At 36.8% G+C, this 14822-nt stretch overlaps 1 protein-coding gene across 4 annotated transcripts in view; it reads right to left on the reverse strand.

Moving 5' to 3' along the window:
- The window catches only part of LOC126190980 (RING finger and CHY zinc finger domain-containing protein 1), a 106381-nt gene that overhangs the window by 11251 nt on the left and 80308 nt on the right, over positions 1 to 14822 (reverse strand). For 2 of the 4 annotated variants that reach the window (XM_049931652.1, XM_049931651.1), the window contains exon 7: positions 2707 to 11287. In XM_049931652.1, the coding sequence (XP_049787609.1) occupies positions 11004 to 11287 (284 nt within the window). In that variant the 3' untranslated portion in view covers positions 2707 to 11003. Of the gene's footprint in view, positions 1 to 2706; positions 11288 to 14822 lie in introns of those variants that run through there. The other 2 variants (XM_049931653.1, XR_007538305.1) reach the window with 2 other exon arrangements.

Here is a 14822-nt window from a genome sequence, read left to right on the forward strand (position 1 = left end):
AAGAGCGGGTTAGGGAAGGATTGGGAAGGAAATCGGCTGTGCCCTTTCAAAGGAACCATCCCAGCATTTGCCTGAAACGATTTAGGGAAATCACGGAAAACCTAAATCAGGATGGCCGGAGACGGGATTGAACCGTCGTCCTCCCGAATGCGAGTCCAGTGTGCTAACCACTGCGCCACCTCGCTCGGTACGGGTATGGAGACAACCTCATGAATCCCTGGACCCTGCATGTCAGCAGGGGACTTTACAAGCTGCAAGCTGGCGCAGACACTGTAATGGTGTGGGGCATATGCAGTTGGAGTGATATGGGACCCTGGACACGTCTAGATATAACTGTGGCAGACAACATGTACCTAAGCATCCTGTCTGATGACCTGCATCCATTCATGTCCATTGTGCATTGCAACGGACTTGGGCAATTACAGCAGGACAATTTGACACCCCAAATGTCCAGAATTGCTACATAGTGGCCCCAGGAACACTCTTCATAGTTTAAACACTTCTCCTGGCCACCAAACTCTCCAGACTTGAACATTATTGAGCATATCTGAGATGCCTTGCAACATGCTGTTGAGCCCTACACAATATTGGGCAGTTGCTCCAGTTTCTTTTGCTCTTCAGTGTGTGTGTGTGTGTGTGTGTGTGTGTGTGTGTGTGTGTGTGTGTGTACAGTTGTTGAAAAATTTTAACAAGAGCGCAATGCATTTCTTGTACCTCAAAACAAAAGTACTAGAATCGTACAGCAAATAAATGAGGGTAGTCCCATACGGCTATCAGACACCACTATACGAGGTGCGACGACAATAAAGTAATGAGACCGATTTTCTTTGCAAGATGTGGCAACCCTGCCAGGCTTGCATAGGCACAATATCTTTGACCTTGGTCTATAAGCTGCTTCTAGTCAAAGCATCACATCGATGCAACTGCTCAGTCGTGAGTTGTACTGTAACAAGTTAACACATGTTTGTGTCTTTCATCTTGGAAATGAAACTGCATAAATTTGCGCAACGATATGCCATTTCTTTTTGCATTAAATTGAGTGAAAGTGCGACAACAACTTACGGTAAGCTTCAGAAGGCTTTTGGAGAGGAGGTTGTGTCAAGAACTCAATTTTTTGTTGATATAAAATGTTTAGTGAAGGCAGAAAGAATGTTGAAGATGAAGACCGCAGTGGACGACCATCAACCTCACGAACGGATGTCAACTTGGCCAGGGTGCATGAACTCGTACGATCTGATCGAAGATTATCCGTGAAAATGATTGCAAAAGAACCGAACATCAATCGAGAAATGGTTCGTCTAATAATAACTGAAGATCTTGGTGTGAGAAAGATTTGTGCAAAAAATGGTCCCCAAAAATCTCACAGCAAAACAGCGAGAAACACGGAAAAATGTGGCAGCCGATCTGTTAGAGCAAACAGAAATCAATCCAGAATTGTTGAGTCATGTTATCACTGGTGATGAAAGTTAGTTTTTTCAGTACGGTCCAGAGACAAAACGCCAAAGGTTGCAATGGTGCTCAAAGGGATCACCCACACCAAAAAAAGCTTGCATGTCAAAGTCAAAAGTGAAATGCATGCTTGTGTGCTGCTTTGATTCCAAGGGAATTGTTCATAAAGAGTGGGTGCCTCCTGGACAAACAGTTAACCAATTACAGAGAAATTTTAGAAAGACTTCATAAAAAGAGTTCTTCGTGTCCATGCCAACATTGCTGATAATTGAATTCTGCATCATGATAATGTGCCATCCCACACTGCTCTGTCAGTACAGCAATTTTTAACCTCAAAACAAATTTCAGTACCACCACAGCCACCTTATTCACCAGATATCGCTCCGCGACTTTTTTCTATTTCCAAGGGTCAAAACAGTGGTCAAGGGACACCATTTTCAAACAACACAACATGTCCAAAAAGCTGTGATGAGGATCCTGGGAGGATATTACAGAAGATGAGTTCCAGAAATGTTACCATCAATGGCAGAAGTGCTAGAAAAAGTGTGTGCAATCAGAAGGGAACTACTTTGAGGGAGACAACACTAAACTTGACTAACGGTAAGCAACATATTTTTTTTTTTTTTTTTTTTTTGTTTAATAGCTAGTGGATAAATCTGACATTTGTCGTCACAGCTACTCTTTGTAGTATGCAATAAAAAAACTATAGCATCTGACACAACCACCTCCCCCCCCCCCCCCCCCCCCCCAAGTCGTGCATACCAACTGATGTCAGCACTAAACAGTAAATGCTCACTGAAACACAGACAGAGCACCTGATTCTGACATTCAGTTACTGAATTTGTGAACTTAATATGACAGTGATTAACAGAAAACTAAACTATATAAAGAGTTGCCTGCTTTTTGAAGATACATAGTGCTGAAGAGCGTAAAAACTTAAATGGTTGGGGGGGGGGGGGGGGGGCAGCCAGCCCTGTTGCGAAAATACTTTTTTGGAAGCACTGCTATTACTGATACGCCAAAAAGTGAAATAACTTAGAGAGAGAGAGAGACCATTTAGTATTCAAACTGTGGTAGGCTTGGACTGCAGCTATCACAACACACACACACACACACACACACACACACACACACACACACACACACTATTACATGAATGTTATTTCATTCTGAAACTGTTACTGCAATTTCTAAGTAGATCAGAGGGTTTATAGCTGTTGTCATTTTATTTTTGCCACCAGGAGTATAATAAAACAATGTGTTTGATTTTGCTGATTTGAAAATTTTTTAATCACAATTTGAGAAAAAATGTAAAGTCAGCATGGGACACACCTACTGTTAGAAATTTCGCTTTACATATAAGGCTGCAAGTGATGAGTAGAAAATCTAGTAGGCTTTATAGTTTTTCAAATTGCCAGTTAAGTAATTTTTGCCTAATCTTAAAATGTGATCTAACTGGCATATAGAATATTTTTATTTGTAACATCCCTCTTATTTCTGACTGAGGGTGGGCTAAGGATCAAAATACAATTTAATCAAAGCAGCTATAGGTGAGTTTGAAAATGGTTGTTTTTTTTCCCCCACCTCTACTCCAGGAGTGTGTTTCAAATGACCAAAATACTGTTCAGATGTGGGAACTTAAAACTGTTCTATTCATCACTTGCAAACAGACAAGTAACACTTCATTATACAAATTTCATTCTTGTCTAAAAGCAAATATTTTAATGGAATTTGTATACTGGAACTTTTGGGTACTATGCTGCATATAATGCAAAAATTAAAATTTAGTGCAGAATCAAAAAAGCATTACCCACCCTTATAAAATACCATCTTTGTATTGTTACACCATACTTCTTACACAAAGAAGATAACATTTCATATTTTACAGTGGAATAAAGAATTTCAATCCAGTGTCCTTAACTATCAAGGTAAATTTCTGTTTTACCTTTACCTTTTATACTGCTGTAGAATCATTAATTCTTCCAACTCTTCATATTAAAATTAAACTGAATTCAAATACTTTGTCAGAAGTTAGTGTGTCATGGGAACCTATTTTTCTAATATTCTGAGAAAATCTGTGTTCCTTGTAAATATTTTAATATACATTAAAAATTTCAAGTACATGACATTATCTTTGTCAGGAAAGAAGGGTCTATTCCAGATTCATGTGCATTTTTCATGCAGCCATTTCTGACTGCTTTGACATTACTGGACAGAGAAGCCAACAGATATAAAGCCATAAGACTACTCATGCGCCCTGTTCAGAATGCTGCAGTGAATTTAGATGTGGTTTTGTTTTGGAACAGCCAGTCTCACATTTCACAGTTTCTATCAAAATCTACTTGTTGTTCCTACATTGTTTTGTAAAATTATGAAACATTTGATTCACAAATATGTTGCTTAAAAAGTCATGACAGTCAGCATGACAAAGGTACCTCACTGTATGTTGGCAAGAGAACAATGTAAAGAATATAATCAGAAACTATTCTTCTGAGATTACGGAAGATTATACGTGACAAATATGCTGTTACTGAGTGAGAGAGAAGGGGTGGGGAGGGATGGTGTTGAGCGGGACACGCTCAAACCAGATGTTGCTTTATCTCAACTAGTACCTAATGCCAAAGGAATGAGTTGTTGGCGGTAATATGACAGCTCTGCTTATGAACTTGCAATTTTTCTTCAGAGCACAAACATTTTCTGTGCGCATGTGCTGAACACCGTCCAACCCACCTCACCTAACCCAAACAACACAGGCTACATTGTTCCTGTAGTGTGCTCTGTAGTTCTCACACTAGTCCATAACCTGAGATTTCAAGCTTCAGTTCTTGTTAATTTATCTACCTACTGCTCAATACCTCTACTACTATTGTTATTACTATAATAAACAATTACAAGATATACAAGCTCTTTGTTGCCAACTTAGCAATATTTTGCCAATTTTGTCTGTTATTACCAGGTCTCACCAATGAGCAATTACAATCAATTTTAACCTTTTTAGAGAGCAGAATGCTTTCCTGAAAAAATAAAAAATGCTGCTATGATGAAAATAAAATCTATGGCACCGTTAATTACACGAGGCAAAAGAGCTCTCTCCACTCTTGAACAGGAAAATCTAGAGGAGTAATAATTGGGAAATAAATGGATAGTGCTTTATTTCTTAGCCTTCTTTCTACCTTTACCTCTGAATTGTTTTTTAGCTTTAGTTCTGGAGTTTGGCCATTTAAATGGCTACAGCTGAGTTTTTGTACTATGCAATTTGAACTATGATCAATATTGACCAATGTCATGACAGACGTCATTCCTCCACAGTCTACCTTCCATGCAAGGTTCAGAGCTGTGTTTCTTTTTATAAAGCACATTAGGTCAGCTCCTTGCTTTTTCATGTACAGGGTGATCAAAAACTACCTGAAAATCTTTTAAGGGTGTCAGAGGGAAGGCTGTGCCATGAAACAATTGTTAAGACAGAAATTCAATGGGTTCACCATTTCAGAGTTATTTAGCATTGAAGTTGGCTAGTCAGGTCATCACGCATGCAAATTTAAGCAGCCCTGCCAAGGGCCATGTCACCAAACTTTTTGTTTCTTCATACTAAACAAACTTAGTTTTTTCTAGCTAGCTTCAATTTATCACTTCTGAAAAACGCGCATTTCAATTGGTAATGAGGATCTGAAAATGGTTAAAATGGCTCTAAGCACTATGGGACGTAACATCTGAGGTCATCAGTCCCCTAGACTTAGAACTACTTAAACCTAAGGACATTACATACATCCAAGCCCGAGGCAGGATTCGAAAATGTGACCATAGCAACAGTGCGGTTCTGGACCAAAGCGCCTAGAACCGCTCGACCACAGCAGCCAGCAGGATCTGAACATGTGGTAACTTACAGACCCACAGAAATCTGTGCATTAGTGCATGTAAGTCCCTGAATTTGTGTGTGTGGAGACCTAATTGGCTAACTTCAATGCTAAATAATTTGGAAACCGCGCAAAGTATAGATTTTTTCCCTTAACAATTATTTCTGAGCACAAACTCCCTTACATCACCCTTACAAGATATTCCTCCCCTGCATCACCCTTACAAAATATTCAGACTGTTCCTGACCACCCTGTATACCTCTTTCTCCTGAAAGAGCAGTGGAATAAGCATTTCTGAAAATTTCAGAGTCACCAGTAGCTTTCCCACTTGTATGTTAAAGTGCAAATAAAAATTGTATCAAGCAGTATGTTTACAGTTTATTGTACCTACAGTGGGAGATTAAGTTTGTATAAGTTGCTTTACTTTTTCAATATTGCTGAAGGTTATCCTTGATTAATGAATGTACACCTTGCTCCAGTTGTTACTGTCTCAGTAGTTGTAAAGTACACATTGCTCTTATGATCCAAGTACAATCAGCTGTTAGATTATTAATCTGAAAAAAAAGTTATATCTTCCATAATGAAATTCACATTTAAAATGTGTAAATGTACCATGATAATTTGAATAAAGTCTTTTCACTCATATGAAATTTGAGCACACATCACTGAAAGAAGACATTTTAAGCCAAACCAGAATACATTCCTTAAAATGAAATAGTTGTCTCAAAGTACGTTCCATCTCAAACTGCTCAAATCTGCGAGAGTTGGGAGAGCAATTTAACTTTGTCCTAACAGAAATAATTAACTTGGATCAGTTCACTTTGATGATTCTACACTTCGATTAGATTTAGACTGAGAACCAAATGCATTAGTACTTATCATATATGTGACAACTTGTCTGAAAAAAAAAGAGAAAGTTTTCAAGTGGGGGTGATTTACAGGTAAGGAAGCAATCAGCGTGAAGTAGATCTCAGAATTACAACATGATGTTGCATATAAACAATAACAAGAAAGGCATTAAAAATAACCTTGTTATTTAGTTACATAAACTTGCCAATTTAGCAGTGGTTTTAAGGCAGTCATACTCCTGTTATTTATCATTATCTGGCCTTTCATCATTTCTCTCTCTCTTTTTGCTCTTCAGTACAAAAATCTTATTTAAAAAAAAAAAAAAAGATATAATCTGCAATTATAGTCCCCTAGAGCAAAAGCATACATGAAGACATGCTCACACCACCATTTTAACATGGTGTAAGCAAAGTGGCTGGTAAAGTCATAATTGCTGTTGAATGTCAGTGTGTCCCAGAATGACCTTGCCTACTGTTTATTCAAAAATTTCTTGAGTGCTGAAATTTCATAAATATTCCATTTGACTGAATTAAATAAGTTTTATATTTCTTGTATGTAAAATTTACATCCACATGCAAGAAAAGTCAAGTGTTAAAAATTCTGTAGTAATTAGAAATATGCAACATAAATTATTCACATAATTCTCAGATGTACTTTACATCATTACTCACACTGTGCTTCAAACATATAGGATGCAAAAATACATCCAGTACAATAACAGCATGAACTGCAGCATTAAGAATAGCTTAATACCAGCAGAAAACCATGCACTTATTTTTATGAGGCGTGTTTTGCAACAGTTTTATGTTGTGTCAATCATACAATCAATAACTGCTGACCAAACAGAACTCTTCAGTTATAATGCAATATACTGATGCTATCTAGTTCCTAGTTTGTATACCATTCTATTTCTCACTAGTGTGTGATGCAATGATTAACTGTAGGCTATTTTTTGGTACAGATAATAAACCAATATCAACAAAGAAAGTTCCATAGAGAGAAATGTAGTTGCATAATACTGATTTTATGAGTTAATTCACACATTCAGGTTAGACAAATGCCGAACAGGAAGGCACTGAACAACAATGATATCATTTATATTTACACTTAGCCCTTTAAAATTATGAGCGACTAAATTCACTGGAGAGGGAAAAAATGACTATTTAATCAACACATGGTTCGCTGTATAAATAAGAGCAAAATATTATACCACATTCAACAATCAATAAAATTACATTATGTTCTACAGAAGATTCATTAGTAGCTCCTACTAATTTCTTAAGAATATAGCAAATATCACACAAAGCACCAAACTCAGTAATGTCCATGCTATAAAATAATGAAATCACTGAATACCAGTTAAAACCACGATGTTAAACTCTGTTATGACATATAAAAATTCTAAAGTAAATATAAAATCTTATTAGAGTAGCTTCAGGAGAGAAAGAGAGGAAAAGAACATGTCTCCACAAAGATCTTAGTAATAACTGAAGCCTCGAAAATCTGTCAGAAGTAAAAAAAAAAAAAGGAAAAATGGGTCTAACAGATTTCCCAGTTACAAATAGTTTTCAGTAATGGGAATGTTCCAAAATACTACTGATCTATGTTGCACTTAGACAAAAGTAACAGGTTTTCTCTTATTTTGAGGAGGAAATTCATTTAACAAACCCTCCCCAAAAAAATAATCTTGGTAACAATACACAAAATAAAATTCAACAACTCATATTGTGTAAGTATATATGTCAACAATCACTGCAACTGACATTGTACAAAATAAAACAACAATGTATTTAAAAATCCCGAAAAGATAACATTAAAAAAATTGCACAAACAATGGAAAAAGGAACTAGCATAGATAGGTGAAGGATATTTAACAGAAAAACAGTTAATGACCATTAAACAACATGTTTCTTAGCTGATTTGCTGGAGTTCTCCTCTTTTAATTTTGCATATATTTTGCAGCCAGCACCCATTTATTTCATTCTCTATGTGTTTCTGCTGAATCCTGTCATTTCTGTATGCCTCAATTCTTCAACGTGTGTTATTACAAATCACAATGAATGTGTGTGTGTGTGTGTGTGTGTGTGTGTGTGTGTGTGTGTGTGTGTGTGTGTGTGAGAGAGAGAGAGAGAGAGAGAGAGAGAGAGAGAGAGAGAGGCAGTTTATATTTACACTCTTTTCTGCTGGTGGTGGAGTATAAAAAGTATTGCACACATTATAAAAGTTTGAATGAAACAATTACCTGCATCAGTCACTGATGCAGGTAATTGTTCTATTTTAGCTTTTATTGTCATAAACAAGTCAGAAACAGTTGCAGTTCCTTACAAAAGTCCTACATGATTGATATAAGGTTATTGCACGGATTTCCATTTATTTAGTCATTTATTTCTTACAAAGACCTGTTCATTTCTTTCAATTTAATTTCTTTTATACTCACTTATGGCACTGCTTTATAAACCATTCTACTCCTATTATACTGTGAATCTCCTAACTATTCCAATTCTCTAATATAACCAGTAAAACATTTTTAATGGTAATGTTTGGGTCATTTTTTCAGACAAAATTTATTTTGGATTCTTTTACTTTTAATATTCATGGCACCCTCTTGCTTTTTAACATCTCAGTTTCTTGCAAACTTATTTAAAACCCATTCTCCCCGCTTCAACTAACATATTGTATTAAGCTTCTCAAAAAGCACAATACACTCTCCATGAGATCTTGCCATGCAGAGCACATTCTTAAATGAAAGGTCAACATTTGACATAACTATGGAACAAATTGTTAAAGAAAAGTGAGAAAAGCTATTAAATTATAAGCAAAATGATATGAACAGCCAAATATCATTGCACATTGTAGAGGCAGAATTTCTAGCACTTCAGAAATTCAGCTTGTCCATCTGAACACTTTACACATTTTTTCTTCATTTTTGTGAACTATTATTTTAATCTGACTGGAAGAATACAGTAATTAAGAAAGACAAAAGAGCCTACAGAATGGCAGAACAATTACACAAAACAATCAATAGTTAGCACTTGTCACTATTAACTGTTGTGTACAATAAACAAAAGATGATAAAATGTGACCTAATTGCCCAGGATTCTTTCAAGTTCACGAATAAAGAATTGCACTCAATAATGATCTACACACTACTGGTGATGTTCACTGAAATTCAAGGCACATTGTTTCACAAACACCTGATAGGAATACAAAGACAACAAAATAACAAACCAGAAACGCTTTCTACCATAAGCAGTACTTTCCCAGGAAATCAGGGTAAGATGACAAACAGCAGACATTAAGACAAAGCGACCAATTTTCAAAACTTTACAAAATAAACATTTTTAGTCATGTAGTTCTCATGATTTTTTGGAAATATTTCTTTTAAAAGTCATAATCTATAAAGGTGTGTGTAAATATTACTCTAAGGACAAATGCTAAGTAATTCATCCTTGATTTCTGTTTGAAGCCACGTAAAGACTTTCAAGTCATTTAAAAGTTAACTGACGTCATTTACTGTGACATTTTTGCAAATAAAAGCTTCTTTTGAGTGTCAGTGGGAAGAAGTAAAAATCTGACTTTCTGATTATCATTAGCTCACTTACCTACCAACACAATGCAAGAATGTTAATGTCAAAAATTGTGAGAGAAATATTTATGGCAATGATCTCCTTCATCTGAATTATGATACGAATAGATAAGAGTTTTACATTTATTGGGCAACTATCACTTTATATACTGTGAAGTTTCTTTTCATCATTATGCATTATAAATAAGTTACACCATAGATGAGGTAAATTAATGTCTTAGTAAAGAAAAATCTGTCAATGACTGGACTTTCTATAGCATGAAAAGCACAAGAAGTATATACCATGCTGCACAGTCACCCTCTCCTCCAAATTAAACTGTTCTGCTGTAATATTGTAAAACAAAGACAATTTTCTTTTTAGATACCCTATATTCACTGCTGAAAAGACTTCCCTAAGTATTTTCTTGTTCGTTTCATATCTGCTTCACAACACTGCTTTTCTTTAGTGTAAGGCAACTAAATTTGGAAATTTTAAGATATGATGCTTTGAGGCAAGGTTGATGTGTAGTGGGGAGGTCATTTACAACTACAACTTTCCTTTGCTTTGTGGAAGATTAGTTCCACCTCAAGCATTTTGCAGTTTGTGTGTGCCCATTTGGATCTGCTAAGTGAATAGCACAAAAGCAAGTATTCTCTCTCGTGGTAAAAATAATGTTTAATTCCAATGTATTTAAAAGTCAATCAGAACAACAGTGTAGAATTTGAGTAGTGTTCTTTGAAGTATTTGCTTAAAAGCAGAAAAGTTAACCCTGTGGCAGTGCATTTTACAGAAAAGAAAAGAACTGGGTAAAGGCTGAAAATATGCCACAAAATAAAAGGCAGATACCAACAAATTACATTTTCAATTTGTAGCCTTGAAAATAAAATCAACATTACATCAAACTTCTCGCATTGGTGTACTTAATGACTGAACTGTTTGACAATGCAGCATGAATAAGCAACGTGCCAATACAAGTAGAGTAAAACTGAAGTGAGAATCTTGTCATTCAACCTGATTTCCTTTGATGTCTCAAAAACTATCAGTTTCATATTTGTATTCAGGCGTGTGGCACATAATTATTTTTCTGAGTCATTCTGAAAAACTATATCAATGGCTACAACTACTAAAAAGACTGCTCAAGTCACTCTAAGGAACCTCAAATTGTTCAACAATTTTTAAATATTAAAATGTTTTGTAACTATATTACATAATAAGCATATGACACTTCAAAGTGTGCTTCCCATATATCCACTGTCAAAATTTTATTACTGCTACAAAGCAGGAGCTAACGAGCAGGCTGAACATTACATAGTACTGGACTTGAAGTGTCTTCATCAGCTGTATCACCATTATCAGAGTCATCTGCCACTTCTAAATCAGTTCCACTCCTGAGTTCCAAATCCGTTTCAGTAATGCCCATAGTCTCAGAGTCACTTACATCACCTGACTCGTGGGTGCCCGATGCATCTGAATGAGTGCACTCTGTTGAATCTTGTCCATCTGTGGTGTCCCGCACAATTGCTGATGCTCCGGACGCTTCATCAGGAGCTGGGCCCTGGTTCTCATTACCTGTTGATAAATTTTCAGTATTCATGTGTCAAACTGAAGAAGTTATATACACAATAAAAAATCATTTTGAAATTCTACGGCATATGGGCAATGATTATGTGACAGTTATTGTAATAATCAGTAGTTGAGATTATCTGATAAAATGCACTTCCATGCACCAGAAAGGTATAAAATAAGTGAAAAAAGTAAGTTTCTAAAATTTTTAATCAATATTCAGCTCTTAAATTGTGAAGTCTGGGGCACTCAAGCGTGATTATATTCCCCAAATTCAAATTATTTTTTTAAAGAGACGGCACAGTGACTCAGCTGAATATTTTTCATGATAATTGGGAGTTGTAATACTCAGTTTACTAACTAGAGGAAACATACTGGCAGTTTATATAATTCTAGGAGATGTTCTTAAAATTACATCTGGCTCTGAATAAGCTTTTTTTTTTTTGTCGATAGTACTGGTAAAGGCTCAACATGACTGTAAACAAATAAATCATCTCAACTGTTTTGTATGCTGGAACTTGAAACTATCAGTGAATTTCTTGCAACAAATTCTAAATTGTAAGTTAAAATTTAACAAAAATTAAATAAATAACTGTTCTTGTAAATATGAATATAATAGAGGGAAACATTCCACGTGGGAAAAATATATCTAAAAACAAAGATGATGAGACTTACCAAACAAAAGCGCTGGCAGGTCGATAGACACACAAACAAACACAAACATACACACAAAATTCAAGCTTTCGCAACAAACGGTTGCTTCGTCAGGAAAGAGGGAAGGAGAGGGAAAGACAAAAGGATATGTGTTTTAAGGGAGAGGGTAAGGAGTCATTCCAATCCCGGGAGCGGAAAGACTTACCTTAGGGGGAAAAAAGGACAGGTATACACTCGCACACACACACATATCCATCCGCACATACACAGACACAAGCAGACATTTGTAAAGGCAAAGAGTTTAGGCAGAGATGTCAGTCGAGGTGGAAGTACAGAGGCAAAGATGTTGTTGAAAGACAGGTGAGGTATGAGCGCCGGCAAATTGAAATTAGCAGAGATTGAGGCCTGGCAGATAGCGAGAAGAGAGGATATGCTGAAGGGCCAGTTCCCATCTCCGGAGTTCTGACAGGTTGGTGTTAGTGGGAAGTATCCAGATAACCCGGACGGTGTAACACTGTGCCAAGATGTGCTGGCTGTGCACCAAGGCATGTTTAACCACAGGGTGATCCTCATTACCAACAAACACTGTCTGCCTGTGTCCATTCATGCGAATGGACAGTTTGTTGCTGGTCATTCCCACATAAAAGGCTTCACAGTGTAGGCAGGTCAGTTGGTAAATCACGTGGGTGCTTTCACACGTGGCTCTGCCTTTGATCGTGTACACCTTCTGGGTTACAGGACTGGAGTAGGTGGTGGTGGGAGGGTGCATGGGACAGGTTTTACACCGCGGCGGTTACAAGGGTAGGAGCCAGAGGGTAGGGAAGGTGGTTTGGGGATTTCATAGGGATGAACTAAGAGGTTACGAAGGTTAGGTGGATGGTGGAAAGACACTCTTGGTGGAGTGGGGAGGATTTCATGAAGGATGGATCTCATTTCAGGGCAGGATTTGAGGAAGTCGTATCCCTGCTGGAGAGCCACATTCAGAGTCTGATCTATTCTTGTAAATAGTTTGTTGCTTCAAACTGATGGTGATGGTGGTGGGGGAATTGGATACATAATGCCTATAAGCACAAGCACAAGCACAATACAAATCAAAAATTAAAAGAGGTATTGTTGCATTTAAATCAATTCAAATATGAATTATCAGATTTCTGAGTATTAACCCAAACTTCTTAAATTCATGAAATAGAATGGCATATTTTTAAAATACGCATAACTAATACGAGTTACACTGAGGCACATAATGCACAAGGTCCAGCAGAAGAGTGGAGGCTGTTACTAACACACTGACAACTTGTAACAGCGATTTGAGTGAGCGAACTTTTCATGCACTTGTGTTATACATTGCGAGAAAAAGTTTAACAATGGAAAACCCAGGATGGAATGTACCAATATTATTGAAAGGATAGATGCTATTCACTATACAGAGGAGATGCTGATTCGTAGATGTGTGGCCTCACCTGTCAGAGGCTTTGTTGGACGAAAGCTCATTTTCGGAGAGTCTTTTTGCTGTGCCTATCTGCGACTCAGCATCTCCGCTATATGGTGAAAAAGTTTTGATATTCTGGACACAAACAGATGCAACCTTTTAAGGAATGTAATCAGTGAGAAACAGATTAGTAACAATGCTGCTATTAGTCACCAAAATGAGGAAAAGAAGAAGAAGAAGCAGCAGAAATCTGGGAGAGTTTTTATTTGAGAGGTGTAATCGACAATCACTAAAATCCTACTTAAGAACATTTAGTTCAAATCCGATAAACATAAAGGTGGTGTGGTTAAACATCAAACATGTCTTAAACTGACCCTGAAGAACGATGTATGCAAGTAATGCGATAAAAGTCTGTAAATACTCACCTTGGTTTGACTGTGGCATTTAGAGATTGCGCAAAAGAAGAAATTGTTATATTCTTACTACAAAAGTGCCCTTTCCAAGGATAAGATAAAGCATATCCTTTTTTTCAAAACAATGATATGGTGGAAAGCAGTTTAAAAATGATGAATGCAAAACCACTATTGTTGACCGATTCAGTTCCCTGGCAGACATCACCTATGTAGTGGAGCTGAAGAAGCTAGCGTAACATGAAAAATTTCAATACATTTGTAATAAAAGCCAGCCAGTTGCAAAATACAGGTTTATCAAACCTTTACCATAGTTTCAACGGTTTTAAAACCATCTTCCTCATAAAATTAATGACCTATTAACAAGATTACAACATTTTGTATGGAACAAAGATAGCAACATCACAGTAAGCAAAATTACAGGAAATATTACAATCTTGAGAACCTTACTTACATAAAAACACATTATATATGGTCAAAATGTATTTTGCAACTGGTTGGCTGTTATTCCTAACAACTGAAGCTCCTGCTTGCACAGTTGCTGGAGTGGGGAAAGAAGAAGAAGAAGAAGAAGAAGTAGAAGAACAAGAAGGAAGACGAAGGAGTTATGAAAAGTGCTCAGAACTTAAAAGTGATTAGTTGAAAAACTCAAGGTGGTTTGTAGGAAACTAAAAGTGCCACTAAACGATTTTTATAATGAAAATATTTTTCTAATGGCCAAACAGCCCTTTCTTTTAGAATAAACAAGGCTGGCATAAGGCCCAAGTGATGCAAGACGCTGCTTCGGGTGCTGAGCTGAGAGAGGTGCAGGAGGTGCCACAAATGTAAGATTGCTGTACAAGATGTATCACAATTAACAGTGAGCCGCTTGGAGTGCCAAGCTGAGAGGAGCACCAGGGTTGTAAGTAAACTACTTCAGCAAGAGGCTCTCACTAATTGAAAAATTCCAATTGACTGGAAAAAAGAGTGAAAGGATAAAAGATGAAAGTACCCTCCACCACCTACCACACAGTGGCTTGCAGAATATTATGTAGATGTAGAATTTATA

The sequence above is a fragment of the Schistocerca cancellata genome, chromosome 6 (assembly GCF_023864275.1).
Source record: "Schistocerca cancellata isolate TAMUIC-IGC-003103 chromosome 6, iqSchCanc2.1, whole genome shotgun sequence".
Lineage (NCBI taxonomy): Eukaryota > Metazoa > Arthropoda > Insecta > Orthoptera > Acrididae > Schistocerca > Schistocerca cancellata.